We start from the raw sequence: 26,972 nt of genomic DNA, 5'->3' as shown, positions 1-26,972 counted from the left end.
CATACCAGAGCACATGAGTGGAACACTGTAACCATTGGACCACAGCGCCCCACAGATTATGGACAATGTGATCTTGAAATATAACAATCACTTGTACTGGGAGGACTGTGGAACAACTGAGAAAAATTAAACCTCATCCGAAAAAAAAATCCAGTGTGTTCACTTCCAATAAAAGTGTCTCTCTGTTTTGAGCGTAGTAGAAATAGATCTATGGAAATAGACCTTCACACACAAAAAGTCCAAAGTAAAAAAAAATTGCAAACCTGATAAGCAACCTTGATTGGGGATAGCAACTGTATATTGACTACACAATGTTACCAACACCTGCCCTTCCTCAGGTCAAATATTAAATGTGTCACATATGTCTTACTGAGATGGGCAATATTTCCTGGAGTTTCTTAGTGCAGTATGTTGCTTGCTGAGCAAATCTATATGGGTCATTATATAAATCTGGGGCCCACTTTTCCTTCCTGTCCAGTAGCATATCTTGAGGGGGGGGCACCCCCTGGCAGATTTTTTTGAATTTTGTTTCAGCAAGTATTTCCATAAATGGTTAGAGAGTTCTAAAATCAACCCAAAAAAAGAAAACCAGCCCAAAAACCAGTACAATGCGCCGTTAAAATTGGCATATATTTTCCAGTACCGGTATGCATAATAATGGAATAATAATGGAGCACCCCCATTTGGAATATAGGAAGTTTCAGCTCGGTGGATGTTACACTTTTTGAGAAGACAGTGAAAAACCGTACACAACATTTTTATCGCTAAACGCAATTTCCTCAAAAGAACTCTTTATTTGCGACGAATTGACTGATCGTTGGAAACCACCTACATTTCTTGATTTCTTCTTATGACAGCAAGCCAGACAGAATAAATGTACGGGGTGTTCACCAGTTCGCGTCGGAGGCCGTGTTCACATGTACTGGCTGTTTTTATACACAGACACGGCTGACTGGATAAAACGTCAAGCGTGCCTCGACTTGCCTCCGGGTGACGTCTAAACACGCTAATCCCTCGTGTCTTTTGTACACACACGCAAAGTCCGCGAAGTCTGTGGAGGCAGACCATGTGTTGATCTTGAATTGGCCGCTGTGCACAGCCTATTGTTCTACAATTTACACTCCATTGCACACCCCAGAGTGTTGAAAAATATGAGGTTTCGGCAAGAAATATCTCACAAATAGTGTTGAAATGTTGCATTTTTCAAAAATCGTACAATCTTTAATCCAAGTAATCTTTTTAATAATAATTTGCATGGTTACTTTTGGGATAAATGCAAAATGATCCTATATGCCTGTAATTGTTTTTCTTCACTGTGCACAAAACTTTGCTAAGTAATGTTCTCTCCTCAGCAGCGCAGTGCAATTGGGCTGGTATGATTAGTGATAATAAGCAAATGTTTGCGCTTAACAGTTCTTTACATTTTCTTTACAGCTGGACCTACCCAAGCCAGAGACTCTGGAGGCATCTTGTCACGTGGAGTGCCCTGGGGATTGCATCTTGAGCCCCTGGACAGAGTGGGGCAAATGCACCCAGGCCTGTGGACACAGCGGTAAGTATTATCATACCACACAGCAATTTTATTCCATTACACAATACCCCAATACAGCAAGCCATAGTTCTTGAATGTTTATTACATAGTTCTTACATAGTTCTTTACATGTACATGTTTATGTTTAAAAACAATTCCAGAGAATAATTCCTGCAGCTTGTAGAATACAAGTTAAGAATCCATGTGAAGTTTGTGGTATTATACAAATAATGAATGTTCATGAGTGTAATGGTAGGAATGATTTCATGAGGTGACAGATGTTCCATGGAATGGTATGGTATACAAATAATAAGGGAATAAATGTGTGCTCCGGGGTTTTTTATCATTCATAACTACCTTTTCGGTAAAAAAAAATCATATAATTCGTTCAAAACATCCCGATTTTGTTCAACAAATTCACTTTATGCTTTTTGAAACATCCCTCTTGCAAAATAATGGAGTGTTCAGCTGGCGAGTAAGATGTAAACAACCCTTTTATGGAGATTGACGCGCGCGTTTCATGTTCTGCGCGATGTCGTGCAGAACGCACCTGGTTCGTTGCGTTTTGAATTTAGAACTATAAAATTCTGACTCCCTAGTAGTGTTGCGCATGCCTACGTGAGGATTGTGAACGTTCAACCAATGAAACGATAAGAGGCACTGGATTTTTAGGAGTCCACATTTTATTGTGACACTGGAAAAGTGTTTAAGACCAGCTAGCCATGTCTTTATCATCCTTTTAAGACCGGCTACGTGACGGGCTCTCGACCAATAGGAATGCGTAAACTGTCTTAGGTATTTATGAATGAATGTTTATGAGTACAATAGTGAGAATATTTTTATGAGTTGAAAGATTGGATGTTCCATTCAAAGAGGCGAAGCCGAATTGAATGGAACATTCCATCTTTCAACGAATGAAAATATTCTCACCATTGCACGAATGCAAAACATTCATTATTTGTTTTATATTCCATCCAAGTACATGTAGATCTTTGTCATTCAATTGGAGGATAAAACTTTAATAACAAACAAAACTCACAAAATTGTATCATATCAACTACTTTTTTTCAGCTTGTTCAAGGCTAACAAAGGTTTAAAAGTCAAATCATTGACATTAATGAAAAATAACATTGAAAATTCTTAAAACAATGCAAAAAATCATCAAGAAAACTGCATCAACTTCAAAGGCAAGTTTTGCAGAGTTTTAATGCATGATATTCAAAATAGCGCAAAGATCGTATAGCGCTGGGCAGCTGCGCGTCTTAGAGGGCACACGGCATGCAATAGATCAAAAGGGATGGGACGAAAATGCATGGTGAATGGAACCAAAAATGCACGGTTATGACGTTGGCCGTGCAATGATTAATGAATTATTTGAAATAATGAATTGTGCGATTAATGAATGCCGCGTGACCTACAATCCTCCAATCAAACGACAAGGATTTACTTGGGTGTTATATAAAACATGTATCTCTGTATCTCTATCTTGTAATGACACTTCTTATACTCAGATGGCACAGAGACACATTGTGACTCACATGTTCATAAAGAACTTGGTTAAATCATGGTAAAGTTTTGTGGATTGGCTTGCAACGACAGTTCCCAAAATATTACATTTTTATAACTACCACTCAAATTATGATCTGTCACAGCACGCAGTAGCTCTAGATAGAGTCTTCAAGTCAAATACATAGTGATGTTTTTAATCACACCTCACAGCAATAAAATCCACATTTGTCACACAATCCAATCAATTTGTGTTGATCTTTCTCTAGTTGGTCGGACACGGAGTCGCACCGTCCTGAGATCAGCTAATTCATTAGGTCGTCCCTGTGCTTCATCTCTGTACCAGTGGCGGCCGTGCAAGCCCAGCCCATGCTACCGATGGGTGACAGGACCCTGGGGACATTGTCTACCTAGGGTGAGTAGCTTTTGATTTATGCATCTCATACATATTTATGAACCAAGCCTGCTTCTTTCATTGGTCGATGGTATTATGCATCAGTGGGTAAAAATAGCTTTCCTGCAGCCAATTTCATGAAACTTTACAAATTGGCGTAACCCTACTTGTGCTAAAATTCATTGCATAAGTTGCCCAACATTTCAGTTGTGACACATTCCACGAAAGTTCCACAGTTTGGAAGTCTGCAACTTGCGCAACAAATTATAACTTATTCAGCCATGTAAGGTGGTGTAAGTTTTGACGCAGCAACTGAAAAGGGACTAATTTACTGACTTTTCATGATTGTCGTGGAGCTTGTCATTGCTCAACTTAAAGTTGATACATGAAACTCACAGCTTTGCTTTCAAAGTAAATGAACTCCTATTTTACCTGTGACAGAATTTTGAGAGTTGTTGCACAATACTGAAGAAAGTGGGACAAAAGTCTTATTTAAAATGTTTTGTGACCAAACAGAAAATCCTACACAAACAGCCATCAAAAGTTGCAATTATCCTCCTCTAAGTTGATTAAATTATTTAAAAGAGTACGAGTACTTTGCTGCCCGAGTACGAGTACCGTCATTTCAAGTACAAGTACTTTGACATTCGAGTATGAGCATGAGCACTCTAAAAAAAAGTATACGAGTACCGTGTACGAATACTACAACACTGATTGAAGTGCTTCAAAGGTTTTGTAAAATTAAATAGGTTTGCAAACATTGTTAATTATTTGTGAATGTTTAACCCAAAGGAAGACTGCATGAACAGTGAACGTAGGTCTCTTTTTTTGTAATTCGAGTTCCGTTTAAACGTTTTTGGAAAATGGTAAACGGATTTGTTTTCGTTTAAAGGTTTAAACGTGAAAACGTCACATCTTTAAAACAAATGAGCAGTAATATGTGTAGGGTACAGGTTATTAATTAGATTCATGGCAGTATGCATTGAGTTACCTACATATCCAGCATAGTTCTCCCCCTGCCATCTCTTTCCAGAATAAAGGCCAGATCAGTTAGCTAGTACGTCACAAGACAGTGTTGGAGTCGTTTCACTGGCTAGTTCCTGTACCCCCCTCACCGAACCCCTAGTAACCGCCTCCTACATAGGCATTCCCACAGAATTGTTTTCCTCTGTGATAATGAAAGTAAATTTGTCGGAGGTGAAATGAAACAAATACAACCTGGTTTGAGTCAGAAGTAGTGCAAAATGACTGGTCCCTTTGGTTTTGGCTGGTTTGACAACTTCTGTCTGCTTTGCACTGGAAGGCACCGGTAGTCAAATCATAGTATTTGTATAGTATTAAAATGACAAAAAAAATTATAGTAAAAAAAATTCCTTGCTGTCCTGGTTCAATTATTTTGAATACATGTATTCAAAATCATACTGATAACCATATTTTTTTTTTTTTTTTAATTCTGAGTAGTTTTGAATTTGTGATTTCTAATCACACAGGCAAGTTCCATGATAACACTGTCTTTAACTAATTCCTTAAGATTTTTTTTCTTGATTGAGGAGATATATTTTCCTTTTTGCAACTTTCTCATTCTGTCAAGCACTGTGACCTTTTCTCATGCCCTGCGGTATATCTTCACTGAGTACTTATCAGCCACCACCAGCTCATCATCTTTGGTGAAGGTTAACCCCAAGGGGTTGTCCAGTCCCCTTACCACGCACCCAATAGCCACACCGTCTGGGTCAAATTGGTGAATTTCACAGCGACCGGCGCTGTCGGTGTGCATGGCCACGTAGATGTATCCAGCCTTGTCGCAGCAAACTCCAGTCGGCAACTTGTCGTCGGTATCCACACAGAACACCAACTGACCATTGAAGTCCCTTGAGAGCACTTTCCTAGCTTCGTAGTTGCTGTAGACCAGTCGTTGCTGTTGACTGATTGTCAGCTGGGTGTCAATCATCGGAGCGGGTACTACCTGGATCAGACTGCCATCTTGCCTGTGAAGGGAGATGATCTCTTTCCCGCGATGTCCCACGGCGATCCTATTCTGCCTATCCACCGCCAGGCAGGACAAGATACTCCCAAAGGAATTCCTGACTGGATACTCTGGGAAAGAGGTCGGAACTTGTAAGAGAAACCCCATTTGTCTATCAAGCACCTTGACTCTGGAGTTGTCTAAAACGACCAGCTCGTCATGGGTGTTGATTGCTATGGCATAAGGTCTGATCAGTGCTTTCTTACTGAGCTCATTAAGTCTCTTCATATGGCTAATATGATGTCCACATTTAACCACGGTCAGCGTCCAAGATTCCATGTCAGTAGCTGCTACGTCACCATTAGAATACACGGCCACAAAGCCAACTTGTCGAAAACCCTTGCCGGGTTGTCGTCCAAAGTCGATAATTTTCTTCCATTTTTCCTTTGTCAGGAGTGTGCCGAGGTTGATATCGGCTGTAGGGTTTGGCAGATGGCCTTTGAAGTCCAGGAAAGACAGATTGTGGGATTGGGTGATCACCTTCTTGACAGTCGTGATGTGCTCAAAGAGATCTTGCTTCATTTTGAGAATCTCCAGGCTGGTTGCCTTGGTCAGTGCATGCTTGATCCTACCTTCTATGTGACTGGCTCTCTGTGCTTGATCACAGTGGCTCTTGTATATTGCTTCTATCTCCCTGGCATTCTGTTTACCCAATTCAATGGCCTCTTTTCGCAGCTGCTCACCATGGGCTCTCACTCTAGCAACCTCCCGTTCCTCCACCTGTAGAATCTTGTTCTTGCTGGCTTGGATATTCATGTGGAGTCTGCAGTAGGCATTCCTGGCTGAGCTGGCTGCCTGTGTGAATTCCTTGCAGTCTTGTTGGATCATGGGTAGCATTGTGTCAAGGTGTCTTCTGCACACGGTAACAGCCGACGTCGCATCCACATACGAGTGGCTTGATGCATGGTGGTTGGATAACGTACAGTCCTTGCAAATCATCACCTGGCAGGTTTTGCAGAAGAGCTTGAGATCCTTGCGTGGGTGTTTTGAGCATGTCTTGGCATCACAGACTGCTGCTTCCTGGGGAGTTGTTCGACCTGACCGACCATCACCATTATCACTGGAGGGATCTCGGTCATAAACTCTCAACTTCTGATAGTCGGTAGTGACTTGTTGAATTGTCGTGACCTCATCCACAGAGGCCTTCATCTTATGACCAGTCAGACATTCCTCCAGCTTTTCCACATCCTCTAGTAGAGCCTGGACCTGGGTACTATCTCTGACTCCTGTAAGCTCATTCACCTGCGACAGCTCAGTGACTTCTTCACAGATGGGACAAATAATCTCTCTTCTCCAAGGACCTGGGCACTTATCCAGCCTACTTCGCAGACAGGTTGTGCAGAAGCTGTGCAGGCAGCTGAGTGTTTTAGGTGCTCTGTACCGCTGGTTGCACAAATTGCAAGTCAGATGGTTAAGTGCTATGTCTCGTAGGACAGTAGCAGCAGTCATTGCAGCGTTGGTTTCATCATCAACGGGTGAAATGTTAGCATATGCCTGAAAGTAGATAATATTACAGAATTCATAGTCTTTAAAGGGTTCATGTGATTTTTCGTGGGAACACATTTTGTGCAACTCTCTACTCCTCTTATTATGTACAAGCTGATTTACCCGATCATAGATCGGGTAGGGCGTAGTGTTGGGGATGAAAATGTGGGGAGTTAAATGTAAATGGGGGATATAGTTGGGGCATGGTTGGGGAGACATGCAGTTATCATGGTTATAGAAAAGAAATATCTGTGGTGTGATCTGAGGCAATTTCTGACCACTAAAACCAATTTGAGCAAAAGATCATCTTTTAAAGTTATGAGTTTGGGGCAGTCGCATTTGGAAAACGTAGAGAGGTTACTGTAGTACACAGGCGAAGGCTGATTGTACAGTTTTGACAATAAATCACAATGCAATAAAACGTGAAGGTGTCATTTGAAATGAAAATGTTGAGTGTTACCATAAAATTACAAACGGTCTGAATCATGGAGGAAGGGCATAATTAAGTTTCAGTATTGGACTCTTCAACAAACATAAACTGGAACTCCTTACAATTTGCGAGAACCGTCTGCGAGGAAAAAGTCGATTCAACTTTTATTCAAGTTGGTTCAACCATCTATAGCAAGTTTTACTCGGCCTCCGAGAAATGTTTGCTCAGTCCTGAAAGGATCCGGTGAGACCGCGGTCTCCCACCGGCGCCAAAATGGCTCCACGTCCGTGGAAAAATGTGGAAGGTGTCTTCCGCCGGGTCGGACACTTTTTCGTCGATGTTTTTGTGACTGCGATTAAGATCGCGATATTTGAAGCATGCCAAACAGGCCCCCGAAATTATAACCCGACACTGAATTATACGTGGCGGGCAGCGAACTCACAAAGCTCAGCCTTGGTGGAAGCATGGAGCTGTATGAACATGTACACACGATGGAAGCGACAGAGCACTCTCGTCACATGCTTGTGCTTCAAATAGCGAGCACCGTAGACTCAACCTCGTTTCCAGGGTGTGGAGCAGGCTGCAGTACGCGTTGCCATCGACGGTTTTACGCATAGCCCGGAAATACTACGCAGTGTAGACTTTCGATTGGTCAGATCGCGCAAGGCATACTAATGTGTAGGTCAGACCGCGCAAGGCATACTAATGTGAAGTCATTCTGAGTATTCGTTGCACTCAGCGCAGGGGCGGCAAGCAAAGCATATGAAAGAATAGGGACACTTGGTGGCCACGCACCATGGACAAACAATATTTTGCCAAGGTCACCCCATACAACCGTTTGGTGAACGCTTTTGCAGAACAGCCGAGTACAACACGTAAACGGAACCCCTACGTTGACCTCGCTGACCTCGCACAGTCTAGACTCACAGAAAAGCCAGCACAGGGGGTGGCCAGGCAGTCAACGTGAAAGCGCACACGACGGCAAATTCCTGCGCAAAACGCAGTCACGAAAAATCGACGAAACGGATCGCCGGTCCGTACAGGAAAATCAGGACGACCCGAAGCGTCCGACCCGGCGGAAGACACCCTCCGCATTTTTCCACAGACGTGGAGCGATTTTGGCGCCGCGGGAACCCGCGGTCTCGGATCCTTTCATGAGCAAACATCGTCTCGGAGGCCGAGTTAAACTCTCTCTTATATATATAGATAAAAACTATTTGACATCCCTTTTTTGTTTAATTGTATTGAAAAGTGTACTCCTTACTAAAAAAATCCTTAAAACATCTATAATTTTCCACGCTTTTCCGGACAACTGAGGGCGCTGTTGATGTGATGCAAGTCATTTCAGGACGACACTTTTCGGTTTAGGGGTTTTCTGTTCAAATGGTGAACCCAAAAATGTGCTCATTGAAAAAGTTTGTTTGAAAAGTTTGCTTATTGGCTTACTGCCATGTACTGACACAACAAGGCACCTAAGAAAAGAAAATTACAAAATATCCAAGACTCTGGCCGACTTCTGGTGCTGAAATAGCTGTAACATTGAGGTTTCTGCCTGAAATGACATCACACTTTTGCTCATGAATATGGAAATTTGCACTCGCATAAAAAAAACCAAAAGGAACCAAAATACCCTTGAAAATTTCAAAGCGAAAATTGCAAATAAGGTTAAATGGGACACAAAGGTGCATTTTTGGTCTCCCCTGAACTTTGTTCAGGAAAGAGACTATGCAATCACTTTGTCTTTCGTATGTATGTATGTATGTATGTACAGTATGTACAACATGTATGTGGTATTTTGGTTAAAGTTTCGTAAAATTGGTCTCATTTCAAAAGTTGAAGTCCCATTGGAACCAAAGTTGGGTCATAGATGCAACATGGGCAAGTTCAAATGATAATGATGTCAAAGGTCAAGCACCAAGGTCAAAGGTCACTCTTTACAGATAATCGCAAAAGCAGGCGAGACACATGGTTCGAGAACCATCTTGGTAACTCTTTCAGTGCCAAACTCGTACATGTACGAGGTATATTTGTTAGTACAAAAGCGCCAACCTCGTACATGTACGAGGTAATGCTCGTGATTAAAATCACCAAACCTCGTACATGTACGAGGTAGAGTACATGTTATCAAAAGGGGGCGCTCTTGCTCTTTCTAATGGTACCATTTTCATGCATGTACGACCTGTATTTATTTTTTTATTCGAGTTCTTGCGAGAGGGCGTAACACTGACAGCCCGTCTCTGAGTTTCAACTTAACAAAATGGCGGCGCCCAGAAAACGAGCTCGCATGTTATCTCCAGAGGAAATCAATGAAATTTTTGCCGATTCGGACAGCGAAAGGGAATACTTTTCTGATTCAGAATCATCTATGGATATTTCAGAACAGGATGGTGAGTCAGAAGACGAAAATGGGGATACCGATACAAATGATAATGATGGTGCTTACGTTAGTGTCAGTAGTGACAATCATGACGATATTGATGCTAATGAACAGAGTTTGTATGAGGAGGAGTATCAGACGCAACACACGTATATTCTACAAAAAGTGCGGAATTCCCCTGTGTTCAGGAGAGTGTTTCAGGGTATATCACTAGGTGCGTGACTACTATTGACTTTTGAAGGTAACAAGAATATACCAGAGAGCAAGATACAACAAGTTTGGTGATTACAACTTATTGACTTTTTTTTTTACAGAATTTTGAATAATTAGAAAAAAAGCTTGAAGTTTGGCACTTTACCTTTTGAAATGTCGCGGGCACTGAAAGAGTTAAGAATCGCTTTAAAAAAATGACATTGCATGGGCCCTTTAAATGTATCATTATTATCCCCTGTCCTCCTACAAATATAAAAAGCTCATTGTCTTTTAACCCCATTTCTCACCACCAAACTAAGAAAACACTTTATGGGAACATCAACCCTGTTTTAAGGGGGGAAAATGCAAACTCGCTTTACCATTCCTGAATCTCTACCCACTTGTCAAATCAAAAACAAGTTACTTGGGTTATCAATGTCGACTGATAATGTTATTTATAATAGAGAGCTCAATTTTTTCAATGAAGCATCCTTAGTTTGGTTTCCAGGAGGAACTTACATTGCTCCAGCCACGTGCTCCTTCCAGATCTCCGAGCTTCCTTGGAAACATCGTTACGTATTTACTTTCATTTTTCCTATCACTTTCTTTGGTCATTGGTTCGGAATCATGAGTCTGTCCGTCAGGATGCTGCTGAGAGGGAAGGGAAGAAGGCTGATTGTCGGGGCCTAGAAAAGAAGCTGCATGTTGATGCAAGTCCGATTGATAATCGGGCGAGGAGACCATTCGCTTTCTTTGTGAATTGCGGATTGGACGTTGCAAATTAACCACACAGTCATCATCAAATTTCAGTGTTTCCACTGGAGATGTAGATTCCTCAGGAGCCTCTTCTGTTTCTCTCTGTTCGTTGCTGTCCTTGTTGCGTTTCTTTCGGCTGTTGCGCATGTAAAACACGGGCGACGAGAGTCGCCCCTCAGGATTCACCGACTCCGTCAGACTGTTGCTCCGTCTGAGACGGCGGTTAATTATTGGAGACTCCATGTCTCTTGACAATGTTGTAGAATTCACAGACAAGTTACCACACTCACAATTGATGCAGTTTCCTCCACGGGCTCCCGTGTATGAAGGGATCTAGCTAGTACCCAGAATTGCCAGGATAGTAAGTCTCTAACACTAAAGACACTTGCGTACATTAGATACAGGTTAGGAGATCAATGCATTTCCATCTATTAGGCAGTTGAGTTCACATACATTCTACATAATGCAATTTGCCGCATTGCTTTGTTGTCAGTGTTGCCACATAACTGGGCACACTCCAGTGGTCAACTGCTCTATGTCCTCGGCCGGTTCTGTTTGTAGCCAGATTCACGGTTGTTCAAAAGTACGTCCAAGTTTCAACACAAGTCAAGGCGGAGCAACACAGCATTCGGAATTGTGTAGTACCGGTATATTGCCATTATCCCCATTCAAGAGGCATGATCCAGTCAGTGTAAAATCCTCACAAATGTCCGCGGATACACAACAATATTGGATATGCAGTGATTTTTTTTTTAACCAACTTCCCTGACTTTGCTCAATTTGGATCAGAAGGTTGAGTTGTGTTTCTTTTGTACCTCTCCTCGTTATTGTCTTGGTTGGCTGACTTAACTGTATAGGAATGAATGAATGAATCCAGTAGTGTGGTTTTCCCCATATTTATGTACGTTAATAATAGATGGTGTATGTTATGGTCATATGTGCTTGGAGCTTATTTTTTTATATCTCAGTTTCCGGGTACAAGGTCTGCAGTTTGTGTGCATTTCGTACTTGATCCCTGTGTATTGATAAATCAATGTTATTGAAATTGAAGGTTAATAAATAAGATTACAATCTATGAAACGAAAGCTAGCATGATTTGTGCTTTAACTGTTGCTTTGTTTGGGATTGTTTTTCTAAATCCCTCTTCCTGATTTTTATGTTGTTTTATTTACACATGATGGGCTATAGCCTATGCTTCCTTTTCCTTATTCAAGCCAGAAGTTGGCACACGTATGTGTGTTTGTTAGAATATGTTCCTTATACAACATTTGCTTTTGCTGTAATTTTCAGAAATGGATGGATTTAGGGTTGGTATTTTATAACAAATATTGTTACACTGACCTGTTTAAAATTTAGTGTTCAGGAATGATGAAAAAACCAAGAACAAAATGTTGCTCTTGTAGTCTGCTTCCCTGATCCTATTTTAGATGAAACAAAGCAATTTATCAACGTTAGGGAATTGTTAGGTCAGGGAGCCAGACTAGCTGTATGTAACCAATTGCTTACAAAATGTAGACAAACTAAATTGGGTAAATTGGGGACAGTATTTTAAAAAAAAAAAACTCAGTTTTTCCAACGATGGTTGGCCGACCGTCATTGGAAATTGCTACAAAACTTCCACTTTACTTGAAAATGACAGAACACTAGGTGCCGTGATTTCACAACATGTTTGAGACTATTGTTCACTCTTATTATACACTAAATTAAGGTATTTCACAATAATTTTGGTAGTTTTGCTTTATTCATGTTTGCAAATGTTGTGTTTTGCCTTTAAACTAGCTTCCTTATACTGCACCATATTTTACAGTCCTTAGTGATGTACTCAAATTTAGAACTAGTGTTTGTTCAACTGGGAAATGTGATGGCACTTTGAAACTGATCATTGAAATCTAAATTGACAAACTTCTGTGGTTAACCAAAAAACGTCACAGGTTTATTTATCACTTGCATCATTAAAGATGCATTCCTGTCCTATTTTGGAGTTTCATTCCGAAAAAGAGATTTCTTCTCTTCATTGCTATTTTTCTGGCAAAACGAAAGTTATTCACTTTTGGATCAGACATCGCCTGAAAAAATGTTTATTTATTGAATTATTACTTTACAATTGTGAATTATTGGCTGCCAGACAATAAATCTGGTCTCGTGGGAAAGGCTGGTTCCCACTCCACAATTAGTATTGATAATGTATATGGACCAGGGAGCCAGTCTGCCCACAAAGCGGATCTGTTTGTGCCCAAAACAAAAAGTTCTTTTGCGGAGGGTAGCAGCGGTCAATAAAAGAGGGAAAAGGAGGATTTTTGGTTGGAATCAAGCATACAAGTTGTAAATTTATGAAAAGGAAAAAGTCTAAGTTTTTGATGAGAACATGGACTGCAATTTTAATATTAGATTATTTGATTCCATGCATGAAATCATGCGATGCTAAAAATTGTGCAAATAGGCAATTCCAGCATTACGAAAGGAAGTCTGTGACAGAGCCAATTAACCATGATATCTAATTAACGATTCAGAGAAATGATCCAAAACTCCTAGTCTGTAATCTCCTTGACCATTTACTAGATGACAGATGTATACAAAATTAAAAAAATAATTTTCAGATTTATTCACTGAGTCTTAACCATCGGAGGACGTGATAACACACACTGGCTGTTTTTATACACAGGCACAGCTGACGTGTGAAGATGTCAAGATTGCCTTAACTGGCCTCCAGAAGATATCTAAAATGCTAATCCCTTGTGCCTTTTGTACACACACATGATGTCTGTGAAGTGTATGGCGGCGGACCATATTTCTTGAATTGGCTGTTGTGCACGGCCTATTGTTGTATACAATTCATGCTCCAGTGCAAACCGCAAAATATTGAAACATATTAGGTTTCGGCAAGAAATATTGTACTCTTGCGAATCCGTATTTGTGGTATTTGGCTGTATATCAGAATTGGCCGGAAGGTCTTGCCTTTTGCGAAAATTGAAATTTTAGGCAAAAATAAAAGTAGTGGTTAAAAGCTCGGTCCCAGACATATTGCCGGAAATGCTCAGTTGTATTTCAAGAGACAGACACAAGCATTGAATACCATTTGTGTTTGTTCATGTTGTGGGGTTTGTTTTGATTGGTCGCAGGGTGGTGACTGTGGCATTGGATGGCGACAGCGTAACGTCACATGCCAACAGGAGGACGGTGTCCTAGTCAGTGAGGAACTGTGCCAGACTGGCATTTATCAGAGCAACATCAATGTCACAGAACTGGGACGAGAACGGCTAGAGGTAAGATTGCCTTCATTGTCACACAAAACCTTGATTGGTTTCACACTTTTTGTCTGTTTTTATGTTACATTGGTGGCTTTGTTACAAGATTAGAAATTATTGCGTGTATTTCCTTGTATTAGCAATAATTGCCTGGTATTTCCTTTTAAACTAAGAGGTATGTAGCTCAAGGAAACCATTCTGTAAATTTGGGGTTCCCCCCAAAAAAACTTGATTTGTTTCACCTTTTTCCCCTGCTTTTCTGTTATGTTGGTGACTTTGTAGACCATTCTATACATTGGTTTATATAAATAGGTTTGAGCTTTTTTCCACAGCTTTTCTGTTGCGTTGGTGGCTTTGTTCAAGGTACCAACTTTTACGACAACGTGCTGGTAATGCTGGACAATGCAGGCAGAACCAAATTTTTTTCGGGGGGGGGTGTTTTTTGTGTTCCCGAATAACCAAAAATTCTGCCCAAATTTTAATATAAAAGCTGGAAGGGTTCCAATGTATGCTTTTGTTGAGTTTTGTGGGTGGTGTACTCATTGTAAATCAAGAATAAAACTTGTTCGGCCCGACCCACAAAGCCTGGAGTGCCGATAACGTCATTATAACAGCGATTATAACAGCAATATCCGACTGGTGCGATTTGAACAACAGAGGACACAATTAAGTCGCATTTGATTGTTCACAGTGGGAATTTAGTCATTAGCATGAAAAATGACCCCACAACTTTTATTGAAAAAGGGACCGTTTAACTTTAAAAATGGTGGAATTGTGAAAAAAAATAGCCGAGGATCTACTCCCTGGTTTTTGGGCTTCCATCTGAGGGCAGTATGGATAAAAATAAGGTTGGTATCTAGAAATGTCTATACAAAACCCCCATACACCGGGGGTTTGTCTAGAAAATATCAGACGGTTATTTATTACTCCCCATCACACTCAATTAAATTCAGCAGTGGCCGCAAGCCCCATTTTAAAGAAAAAGTTAAGTCAGGATCAAGGTACCAACTTTTACGACAACCTGCTAGTAATGGCTTAAAGCTACAGTCCATCATTTGCAGCTATAAAAAAAAGTAACTAGCGTAATTATTCTATTCAGCTTGCTGAAGAATTCAAGAAATGCAGGTGATTTCCAATGATCAATTGACAGTTTGGAAATAAAGGATGCTGTGGACAAAATCACCTTTCGCGATAAAAAAAAAGGTTGTTCATGGTTTTTCAACTGTTTTCAAACTGAGCTGAAACTTCAACAAGTTAGGTTTTGACATCTTCTTTGGATTTTGTGTGGTGTTATTACATTTGACAGGAAACAAAATTTATAAATATCAAATGATCCTATATGTCTTTATTACTTATAGTCTCCATCAAACGGGTGGAGGCTTAGCAGAAAAGTATTTGCTTAACAGTGACAAGAAATAGGCTGTGAAAAAATTAATAGCAGGACACAACTATAATGAACACTGTCATATCGAACATTCTTCCATGACATACATCCTGTGTCTCAAATTGTATGTAAAATTGTATCGAGCATTCCTGCTGAAATCACTGCGATGAAAGACTGCTTTACAGGGCTGTAGTCAAGTCCACCCTGACCGGAGACCGAGATCTTGACCGTCGGTCTCGCCTAAAGCTCTGCTGCTGTACCACTCAAACTTGTATGGTTCTCATTGTGTTCCTGTTTTTGTTTTTCTCTGTGTAGAGAGAGCAGCCGTGCAACATCCCTTGCCCCAGTGAATGTCAGCACACACAGTGGAATACCTGGAGTGATTGCTATGTGTCCTGTCTTCAAGGAAGAACAGTAGGTAAGGAAAACAGGGCTTCAAATGTAATGACAGTTCGTTAAAGATATACTGATTCACTAAAAATTTGAATGCATTTTTTTTCTAGCAATGTACAATGTTACTCACTTTTTAATGAGACATTAAGCAAACAAAAGTCGGTCATATTCCACAACTTTTGCGTTATTTGCGGCTCGATATTGATTCAGTTTTCCCAGCGTAGACTGGTTCCCGCCCCCGGCACAACTATAGAATACAGGGCCACTCCATTCTATATCCGCGCATCCATGGCTGCGTGGATGCGCAGTCGGTTTACTATAGTGCCCTCTATTGATTAAAATTTACTTCATGCCCACCCCGCATCCGCGCATCCACGCATCCAAGACGGAATGAGTGGGTAGGTTGGGGTTGGTTTTAGATAGGGAAATAAAGTAGTGGGTCCTATAGGGTAAATACAGTAGAGGGTCCTGGGGTAAATAAAGCGCCCTCTATTGATGACTTCATGCTCATCCACCCCGCATCCACGCATCCAAGACATCCCAAGCCGTCTCACTCGGTATATATACTACGTACTTCTACTTGTCAAAAATGCACTCTCTATAGCACCCTCTATTTTTTGCTACATATACGTTCATACCGTACACCCGACCCGCATACGCATAGGAGAAGTCTCATATATCAAAGTTGCTTCATTCTCAAAACTAAGACAAAAGAGTGCCATTCTACTCGAAGACCCCACTCCTCACTTCGCATCCAACTACAAAAAAAACCTTTTCCAGCGTGGCCCTGCATTCTATAGTTGCTCCCCGCCCCCTATCAGAATTGATATAATGTTCAATGTTGGGACCAGGAACCAGTTTGTCCCAGAGGGAAGATCTGTTGGTTCACAAAAGCAACCAAATATAAAAGCCTTTTTATTCAGAGGGTTGTAGATGCCCCCCCCCCCCCAAAAAAAATAGTACATTGTGGTGCCAGCTGGCTGTACTAGGGCTTTAGTCACATCGAATATCAACACAAATCCTCATACTCCTTGCTCCCTGCTGTAAATTGCAGTGCACTCGGTTACCGGTGGTCAATAAAAACTGAAAACTTCAAAACTTTCACTTCTTTCGTTAAACTTCAACCCAAACTTTGCAAATGTCACTCTCTCTCTCTCCTCGAATGCTGTTGCCCGAATGTTATTTGTCAGTGGTTGTCTGGCAAGCCACATGACCGCCCGGTCGTCTGCGAGGTGAAGTGCTGAGAAGCCGCCTTGGAACTGCTGAAGAGGGCACTCCTCCACGCATATTTTCCATCGTCTCCTCAACACCGCACTTAACTTTTTGAGTGGTCGGGCACAACCCGACCACTGTCTAGAATTGTTCCGATTAATCTTTCTTTCTTTCTTTCTTTTTTTTTCCGGACAATACTTCTCCGCGGGTTTACTCCTAAACCGTTCAAGATATAAACTTGTAACTTCGAACACATATCGACCCTGATCCCAAGTAGTACATATTGTCCTGACGTCATGATGACGTCATCAGGTATCAAATTACAAGCAATTTAGTGTTTCTATTTTTTAATCATTACAAATCGATATAAAATCAACCGTGAGAGACCGGAGCTTGTTTTTAGCGGCAGTCAATAGAATAATACTGGGTCTTCAATTTACTTCATGGGTGTCAAATCATACGACCCTTACTTCCGGTCGAACCCGGAAGTGCCTTGTAATTTAAAAATGGTCAAAGATATGAACGTGCTTTCAACGATGTTAGTCTTCGGGAAGAAAGTACTTTTCGAAACTGTAACCAATGACGTCATGAAATATTAGAGCGCCCTCTAGCGGCAGGTTGAAAAATGTCCAAAATGCATTTTGAATAGATGTCTGTGGCGAAGTTTGCTGTAATCTTTTGAAAATTGGTATATATAATGACCTTCATGCAAACAACACATGTGTGAAGTTTGAAGCCGATGACGTCATCAGACCGGAAGTTACAACGAAAAGACTTTTTATTCTTCAAAAATCGCTAAAAAATCAATCGTGAGAGATATAATCTTAAATTGTCCATTAAATGATAGATTAAACATTGGCGTCAGTTGTGCCAGGCGCATGGCTTGTCAAATTGTTCACACACGTGACCCGCCGCCGAAAAAATACCCTAACGGTAGTCCGTCGCTCAAAAATTCAATGAAAGCGTAGAGCTCGGTGAGCGTGAGTACACTGCATGTACAGGACATTGTACATGTACATGCATTCAGTGCAGATCCATTATTTCATCATCGTCATGCTTGTCGGAACGGAGCCAAACACGTGGCGCGTAGTCTTGTGCTCAAGACGCTTGGTCTACTTGGAATGCTAAGATTGTGCCAGAACAATGATGGCATGATGACGTTATCAGGTGTCACGTGACAAGCAATTAAACTTTGATATTTTTTATCTTTAAAAATCTATATAAAATCAATAATGAGATCTGTCGTCTTGCTGTTGACGGCAAGTGATAGAGTAAATTAAGGTCTTTATTTTTGAGCGTGTACGTAAAATCACATGACCCTTGCTTCCGGTCGAAACCGGAAGTGGCTTATTATTGGCTTATTATTTAAAAGTGGAAATAGATATGAACTTGCGTTCAACGGTGTTAGTCTCTGGCCAGACAATATTCTTCAAAACTTGTACCGGTGACGTCATGAAATTCTCGACCGCCCTCTAGCGGCAGGTTTAAGAATGTCCAAAATGCATTTTGAATAGATGTCTGTGGCGAAGTGTTTTGTAATCGCCTGAAAACTGGTATATATAATGACCTTCATGCAAACAACACGTGTGAAGTTTGAAGTTGATGACGTCATTCACTTTTTCTAGTTAAAAAAATAATACATACTGACATTGATCACTACCTAAAAGAAACATTTTGAAACAAAATGATTAATTTTATCAGACAGTTTAAATTTCGTTATCCTTGGTACATGTTCTTACATAAAAAAATATTCATAACTTAACTGGACAGTGTTTCATAAAATAGTTGTCTACCCGACCACTCTGCGTTTGTAACAACAAACGCGAACCTCTAGTTCAGTTTAGTTTGCTTACAGAACGACTTTTGTCTTAGTATCTATCTATTGCCAAAAACGATCCAACATTTTTGTGTATTGTTCCCTGATAAACAATGCAAACAAAGGAAGTAACTTCTGCCTCGTTTGGGGATAATTAGGTAAAAAAAAAAAGAAATCTTGATGATTTTTGTTGTCATGTCTCAGGTAATGAGGGCATACAGGTGCGATCCAGAGCAGCCCTTGGGCCAGATAGTGGATGTCCCACCGACCAACTGGAGATCAGACCATGCAGTGGTAAGCAGGAACATTTCCAACAAACTCTTGGCAGCTGTGACATGTGAAATACATGATTGCCAAAGTAAAAACCGATCAATTTGATGGCTTTTTTTTTTCAATTGAAATTTTGGATTCATCTCTTGTTTCGACATCATTTTGAGCTTCAAAACTATGTTCGAATGTTGTTGCACCAAACTGACCAATACTCCAAATGTTGGCATCACAGTAGATAAATGTTGATGTTTCTGTAATAAAACATTTAGCTTCATTGAGCAAAGTGTCTCAACTATAGTGGCAAAATAAATTGCCAAACATATAATTGCAATAGGTTTGTTTGTTTGTTTATAATTTGTTTTTCTTGTGGGGGGAGTGTTTGTTTGTTTTTGTTTTTTTCTGAAGCTAGCAAAACTGAATACAAAATGTACCTTTGAGTAAGCAGGTAGAAGCCAATTTATTTTCCTACATAATTTACATATTTGCCAATGTGTGACAAAAAGCATGAACTATTCACACTGGCAGTAGCCCAGTGACCTCTGAGTGACATCACGGCTACCACAATGAATATTCATCAAACGTGAGACTGATTTTGGCTGTTGTCTTTCCGCAGGGGAGACATGCTACGAGTTTCTGTGGCAAACTGGCCCGTGGAGGAAAGGCAAGCGAGAGGTGTGGTGCCAGAGATCGGGCGGACTCAATGTCACAGGTAAGACGATTTTTAATTTCAATTAATTTTTTTCAATTTAATAACATTTATTTTCATCAAGTGCAAGGTAAAAACAAAATCACCATGCAATACAGCTACAGTGTGATATTTGAGTCCTTTTCTTTGAGTTCTGGGAAATGAAAGTGAAATAGGCCTACATTAGACGCGACCTTGGTTTGAGTCCATATTATCAAGAAAAATAAGGCTCTTGTGGCCCGGATACAGTCCGGAAACCTGTTGGATACCTGTTTTTAGAAAGCAATATTTTTCTGTGATAAGCAAATTTCAGAGTCTTGTATGATGTGATATCTCATGTGTGCAAGGCATACATGTACATGCATTTTTGTAGTCTGAGACTAATTATAGATGTAGTACATCAATGACGTTTTGCTTTCCAAAGAGTCTGCTAGTTTACAATAAAATAGGATGTGCTTGATTCCAGCATTGCCTTTTGTACATTTTTAGCCTTCTAAAAATATTGTCTTAGTTTTGTTTCTTTATTTAGCCAACTCGAACACGTTTTTTTTTCACCAGAATATGCACAGTCACTTGCATAAGGTGTTCTGGTATTTTGGCATTTTGAAGAAAAAAAATCTGTACTCTAGTCTTGATAAATTGGTCAGAATTCACAAGTGGACAAAGCCTTTCTTGTGATAGATTTGACAAATTGGTGTTTGGTAGTTCAATATGTTGTAATTCCAACCAATAATCTGTTATCGCAGGACCCTGCCTGATGGATATGAAACCCAGTACAATGGTCATCTGCGAGCCAGATTGTACAGTCATGCATTCCTTCTGCAGTGAAGACAATATGTGTCTGTGCAAGCTGGGATATGCGGCCAAGTTCAGGTAAGAGAGGGAGTGAATGCCCCCTGATCGTACCCTCTGTCTCACCGGGCAACTGTCACAGCCCTGTTACCAGAGGGTCAGGACCACAATTATTTCTCAGTCGATTAATCATTCCAGTTTGGTTTCCGTTTTGAATATTTGAATGTTTAGTGGAAGTAACAATAAACATTAGTTCTGTCACCTTTTCAAAATATTGATTTTGATTATTGAGGTTTTGGTCATGAGAACTGTAAGTTCATGCTCTTCTGCCTATTGAAAGGAAGCCATCTTTTTCAATTTCTCAAACAATGAAATGTTATCAAATAACTAACCAATTCAACTGATAATTCAGATAACTGAATAACAGTTTTCTTGACACTTGACCGAGTATTTGAGTGAAATCGATGTACAAGTTAACAGTAGCTTTTGCACTTCACCTATTTTAATAAAAGCACTGCATGCTCAGTGTTTTCTGTCATCTTGCTTCAAATTTTGTTGATTTCCAAATGTTCGGCATATTACCTGCTTTTAGTGGGAAGTACATGTACAGTTTCCATCAGTGACATTAACAAACCGTATTCTGCAAATCTAAAAAAACCAGAGGACTTCAGTGGTTTCATTTCAACTGTTTGGTGTGTGATATTTAACAATTGTTGACTGCTGTGATGTGGGATATGACATTTTTAACACCTGAGGGGCGCAAAGCACCTGAGTCGAAGTTGAGGGTCCTATGCATCCAGAGGGGGTTAAAAATAGCATATCCCATATTGTTATGTTGTGCCAATTAGTCAAAAAGATAAATGGTTGTAACTTACTGTGTGTAGGTTCCACACATGGCCAGTGAATACAGTGTGATATCACCTCAGTGTGTGACATGCATTTTTATTGTCCAGACACGTGGCCGTTCTAGACCAATGAAATTATAGTATCCAAGCACACGATATAACAAATACGTTTATGATGATCCAGATATTTTATTGTTTAATCAACATATTTGATTCCTAAAGTAATATACTGTGGTGCCTGTATTACTTCCAATGTAAATGATCTTTCAAAAAGACTTGACTACATATTTTGTAATTCACTCTGATTCTGTTTGTGTTTCTCCTGGTACCAGTGAGACTACCGGCGAGTTGATAGAATGCACAGACGAGTGGATCATGATACAGGACGGAGATGGAGAACACAGGACGCCAGACCAGACCGTTGGATCCAACCAGCCCAACCAAGCAGCCACTACGGAGAATAACACCGTGGCTAAAGGGAAGGAGGGAGACGCGGAGTCTAAGGGATTCTTTGGTAAGTAGAACGAAATCATGAAAATAAGACAAAATTGGAATGTTCTAGCAGATTTGGCCACACGTGCCACGTCCCACCTTTGGCTTGTCATTTCTCACAGTGCATGTGACCAAGCTTGACTGAGATACCATGCGTATAGTCACCTGACCAAAAGTCTTGATCTGATGAGTCAATGCAGACTGTTTGATATGAATAGCAGGAAGAATCCATTTAGAAAGAACTTGGAAAAATTCACTTGGAATTTCTTTCCCAATTTTACGATTTATGAAATTTTCCAAAGTATTGTAATGATCTAGATACAAGACTTAAAGAAGAACATGAATATCAAATTCTTCACTATTGACAAAGTTTAAAGTACAAATGCTTTTTTTTCATGTTAATTTGAAAAGTTCATAACTTCAGGATGGAAAGTCAATAACTCATTTTGAACCACCCTGCCAAGTTCTGTCACAAATTTGATAATAATTTGGTAGTTTTGTTTTTGACGTTTTGCAAAATGTTGAATGTTATCTTTAATCACTGCAAAGATTTCAACTTACTCGTCCACTTGACCATTTGATTGAATTGCAGAGAGTATCCCACCCTGGGGCTATGCCATAGTGGGCTGTGTGGGACTTCTCATTCTAGTCATTATCATTGTCGTTGCCATCGTTTATGGCTGGTAAGTATCTTGTAATTTAGGTCATATTTCCCCTTCATTCGTGTTGCACAAACATGGCGACAGTGTTACCTGAAATGTCAGATCAAGAGGAATCACTTCTAAAACAAGAACAGAAATACAGTGAAAGAACACATCTTTACAGAGAGTCGACCTTAGGTGGTTTGAAAATGAACATTGGCATGAATGAGACCTGATTGTCTTGCAAAACCAGGAAACAGCGCACACCAAAACTCACGTGGTTATATTCTTTTGTGGTTATTCCTTTCCAAAGAAAAGAAGAGAAAGGAAACAGTGTTCTTTTATAGCACTTCCGAGATTTTACTTCCACTCCTAAATTGAACATTTCTTCATTGTCTGCTTTTTTCTAATTTTCTTCAGGTTTGGACAATTGTTCTAGAATCCTTGGTTTCATTACCAGAAAAGAAATATACAAAAAAAACGGAATATTAAAAAAATAGCCTTGTGTTTGATTTCTTTTTCTAATTTCCCCCAATTTTTATCCCATTGGCTGTAAGCCGGAGGGGGATATTGCGATAGCGTATTCCTTCTGTGTGTGTGTCTGCGTTTGTTTATGGTGTAAAACGAGAACAAACACGCACAACATCATTGTTGAATCAAGGTCAGAAACTGAATCGAGGACTCCTCATTTGGAATACGTGTACAAAACCAATGAGAGCTGTTGCGAAAACTTAGGGTACAAATAAAGGAAAAGGGAAGAGGAACAAAAGAAAATCCTTGATTTACACCCTAAACAAATGTGCTAGCGTGTGTGTGTGTTATGTTTTGTTTAATAGGTTAACTCTTGTTCTTATGTCAAAAGAAAGGTTCATCAAAACTAGAAAGTCTGTAAGCCTTCATACTTCACACCATCATATCTAAGTTTCTTACTTTTATTTCATTTTTCTCCAAATTCTTTCCACTTTTTTCCAGTCGAAATGCCAAAAGGAAGGAAGAAGAGAAGAGGAAATACCAGCACGCGGCCGACTACTCCATTTACTGGGACGACAACGCCAAAAAGAAATACAACGGCGAGGTAGACCTTTGATGACCCCCACCATGTGCTTTACGTGGGCTTCGGCCTTTCCTTCTATAAGTTGTCTCCCTGTTTGTATAAAGATTTTTTGAAAACTGTTAATGTAACTTGGTGTCGGTCACAACCACTTTTCCTACTGATCCCACCAAAGTTGGGGAAGAAAGATATGAGAAAAAAAACGGGAAAAAAAACAACATACTTTCAGCTAACTACCCTGTATCTACCAAATTTTTTTTAAACATTTTTAGAGTATTTTGATGGATGAAGAGGGAGCAACTATGTTTCCCAATTTTGCAATTCCAGTTACATTTGAAATTCAAAGCATATACCATTTGGTTACTTAATTTTGTTGGGTTTCGGTGGATTTGGGGGAGTTCTTAAAATAGGCTAGCCATGATTAAAATGGTTAGGTACGTGGAAGGGCTATGTACATTTGAAATCGGGCAAGGGTGTGAACGTTAAGCAAGATGTATCAAAAATAATTGGGGAAAGTTGTTTAACATTATCCTTCAATATTGGTGTTTTTTTTGGTGGGGGAGGGTGTTTTGCCCATGAGAACAATGTAAATAAGATAAGTACAACTCAATGTAATATTTGCCTGTCTTTGCCTCCATGTTTTTCAAGATATATTTTGACTTCACTCTTTTCAAAACAATTACACCAAAAATTTAAAAAAAATCTTTTTCAGTGATTGAAAAGCTCAACGAGAGAAATGGGCAAAACAAAACCACTTCCAAGTAATATTTGAAAAATAAAGTCTCGATGGAGAAGCCACTTTTATTGCAATTAATTGATAGGCTGGTTCTATGCAATTATGAGTGAGAAAAAAAATCAAATTATTTTTTGAAAATTAGTTTGTAAATTGTTCATTGAATGTGACAGTAGTTTGCGTTGTAGTTCAGTCCATCGGGTTATCATTTTCACTGAAAACGTAGGCCCACCCAATGAAACTAGAATTAAAGGTTAGTGTTAGGCTAAAAAAAAAACAATTCAAAGACTGAAAAGAAATCTGTATGTTAAGTCGGTTGGTCATGACCTAGAAAAATTATAGTTCAGATTTTATAACAAAGAGAACAGTTTTGAGGTATACAGATTAACTTGACGTTATCTTATGCAACCTAGAGATTTTCTGAGACGACCTTGTCCATTTCTTAACTTATTTAATTTATTCACCTTGTGGTTTAGTAAGACAGTAATTTTATCCGTTTTTTATACATTGAACATATGTAAATAACATCTGATGTAAGACAAAGTAGTCATAAATATAAGAAAACACTGTGTATCTCTGTGTTTCAACAGAGGTTACATGATAAGGCTATGATATATATTTATTGCAGTTTTGTTTTGTGTTTTGTATTTTTAGCGTGTTTCTGCTGTTGACTGTTGAGTCTTATGGTAAAAGACCATCATTTTGAAGAAAAAAAATCCACGTTAAAATAATCACCCTTGCCTTAAATGAATACAGTCACAGATTTTAGATATTTTTTACAGTGTTTTAGTGATAATGTCGACATTGACATCGCAGTGATATCATGTGAACTTTGGCTGTTTTACAAGGGTTTTCTCAGTGAACTGAAGATTTTGACCCTTTTGTTGCTGTAGATTTATGATTTTCAACCCAGGTATACCCTCTCAACCCTTGTCCCGATCACGGATGATTTTTAACTTGGAGATTTTGGATCGTCTGAAAGGTCCTTCAGTGTCAGTAAACAGTCCAAGAAGTTGTTGGTTGCATCCAAAAAAATTCTTGTCCTCGGATATATATTTGAACTGTACCACCAACTGTTACATTACCCCACATTTTATATGAGACAAGTTTTACATGAGGTCATTACAAACATAATCTATGTACAGATTCAAAGTTGTTTTAAAAAAAAATGTGATTTTGTTATTTCAAAATTGTGATTTTTAAGTTGAAACTTAAGATGTACATGATAACTGTTGCATATTTATTTCTGTGTAGAAACGCTTCTTTGTACACTTGCCGTATTTATGTTAAAGCCTTTGAGGCAGAAGCTGCTTGTTTTCGTTTTTAAGCGGTTTTTAAGTTTCTTGGGATCAGTTTTTACATTGTCCATTTTGCAGGCAGTTTTGTCACAAATTGAAATCAGAAGACCTCAATTTTAAACCATCATTTTTTGGTGCTTTCTAATGATAAGTTTGTATTTTTAGCCTTAGTGGTGAGTTTAGAAAGAGTGTCTTTCCAACCGGGGTGAAATGATCAAACGGGGGAAAAAGTAAATGCAATAAAACTGTATATTTGATAATGAATGACGAATGAACAGAACATGTAAAAAAAAAAAAAAAGACAAATGAAGAGAGATTTGAATTCATGTTTTACACTTCTAAATTGTACCATGGTATTTCTGAATTTTAAGATTGTTGGCTTCATATAACATGGATGTTATCTGTACCGAGTTTTTTAAACATGTTTTTTGGGCAACACTGGTTACCAGCTGTGGTTACGCTGTGTCAAAAGTCGGACACAAAGTCTAAAAGGTGCAGTAGAGTACGCAAAAAAAAAAAACATTTTAAGTGCAACTTATAAATATGTGTATTCATGATCTGTACTGCTAGAGTAGAACGTTGAAACCTGGACCAAATGATGTAGCGAATTGGTATGTAACGCAGGTTTTTACAAAAATGTATTATTTTAAAGGCACACCATGAAACATCCAATCAGTAAAATTGTATTTGATTTTAATCTGTATGTAAATTGAGAATAATAAACATAAAAAATTGATCCAAGTTCAGTGACACTTCATGTTTAATTATGATTCATTTTGAAATTCTCAAGACTTTTTTTTAGTTTTATAGCTAAACATTAACATTTAACTGAGGTTCATGGCCTTTAAGTCATAGAGCAGCAACAGTTGACCTTTGACCTAGGTCATTACTTGTATATTTACACATGATTTTCAGAAAGTTGTTTAATTACACACTCAAAAGAACACCATATGATGTATTATTTTCAAACTGAACATTTTTATTTGGTTTGATTAGAAATCACGATCACCGGGCGCATATTGGACATGGTCACAATAATATGTACAATTTATATATGATACAGATTGTTATTAATATTACAGGCACATCATGTACATAAATTTGGTGCATTTTAGAGTAATCAATTGTGCTCTTTAGTACTATTATTACTCTGGACCTAACAATGTTACATGTGCATATACAGAGGCCAATACAATGCTAGTACACAGTAAATATTTGTAAAGATACATGATTTGATAATAAAGTCCAAGCAAAGAAGAAAAATCTTTTTAAAATATTTCCGAAGCAGTTCCATCAATTCACATAAAGCAGACGGCAATAAAAGTGACTGTTATCTAATGAGTTTTTTTTCCCGTCAGCACATCAACTGTGAACATAAATAAGTAGACTTCCATATTACACACAAATACATGTATGCT

The 26,972-nt window shown here is 39.2% G+C and overlaps 3 protein-coding genes across 4 annotated transcripts in view; 1 reads left to right on the top strand and 2 right to left on the bottom strand.

Annotated features, from left to right (window-relative positions):
* The window catches only part of LOC119720157 (thrombospondin type-1 domain-containing protein 7A-like), a 111,920-nt gene extending 85,625 nt beyond the window's left edge, over positions 1 to 26,295 (top strand). For both annotated transcript variants that reach the window (XM_038189716.1, XM_038189717.1), the window contains exons 18-27: positions 1,435 to 1,552; positions 3,307 to 3,452; positions 13,817 to 13,960; positions 15,642 to 15,744; positions 18,952 to 19,041; positions 19,631 to 19,726; positions 20,449 to 20,575; positions 21,672 to 21,853; positions 22,424 to 22,514; positions 23,445 to 26,295. In XM_038189716.1, coding sequence (XP_038045644.1) covers positions 1,435 to 1,552; positions 3,307 to 3,452; positions 13,817 to 13,960; positions 15,642 to 15,744; positions 18,952 to 19,041; positions 19,631 to 19,726; positions 20,449 to 20,575; positions 21,672 to 21,853; positions 22,424 to 22,514; positions 23,445 to 23,559 — 1,212 coding nt within the window. In that variant the 3' untranslated portion in view covers positions 23,560 to 26,295. The remainder of the gene's footprint in view (positions 1 to 1,434; positions 1,553 to 3,306; positions 3,453 to 13,816; positions 13,961 to 15,641; positions 15,745 to 18,951; positions 19,042 to 19,630; positions 19,727 to 20,448; positions 20,576 to 21,671; positions 21,854 to 22,423; positions 22,515 to 23,444) is intronic.
* On the bottom strand, positions 4,837 to 7,036 carry LOC119720159 (transcription intermediary factor 1-alpha-like). The gene has a single exon (XM_038189720.1). It carries the CDS (start codon positions 7,018 to 7,020, stop codon positions 5,038 to 5,040), a length of 1,983 nt encoding a protein of 660 aa, XP_038045648.1. The 5' UTR covers positions 7,021 to 7,036; the 3' UTR covers positions 4,837 to 5,037.
* On the bottom strand, positions 10,156 to 11,818 carry LOC119720161. Its single transcript, XM_038189721.1, has one exon. The coding sequence runs from the start codon at positions 10,938 to 10,940 to the stop codon at positions 10,434 to 10,436; it is 507 nt and encodes a 168-aa protein (XP_038045649.1). The 5' UTR covers positions 10,941 to 11,818; the 3' UTR covers positions 10,156 to 10,433.
* Positions 26,296 to 26,972: the final 677 nt, after the last annotated feature.

Source organism: Patiria miniata, unplaced genomic scaffold, assembly GCF_015706575.1.
Source record: "Patiria miniata isolate m_02_andy unplaced genomic scaffold, ASM1570657v1 HiC_scaffold_9, whole genome shotgun sequence".
In the NCBI taxonomy this organism is placed as follows: Eukaryota; Metazoa; Echinodermata; class Asteroidea; order Valvatida; family Asterinidae; genus Patiria; species Patiria miniata.
The sequence above is the reverse complement of the archived record's forward strand: the minus strand, read 5'-3'. Positions and strand labels throughout refer to the sequence as shown.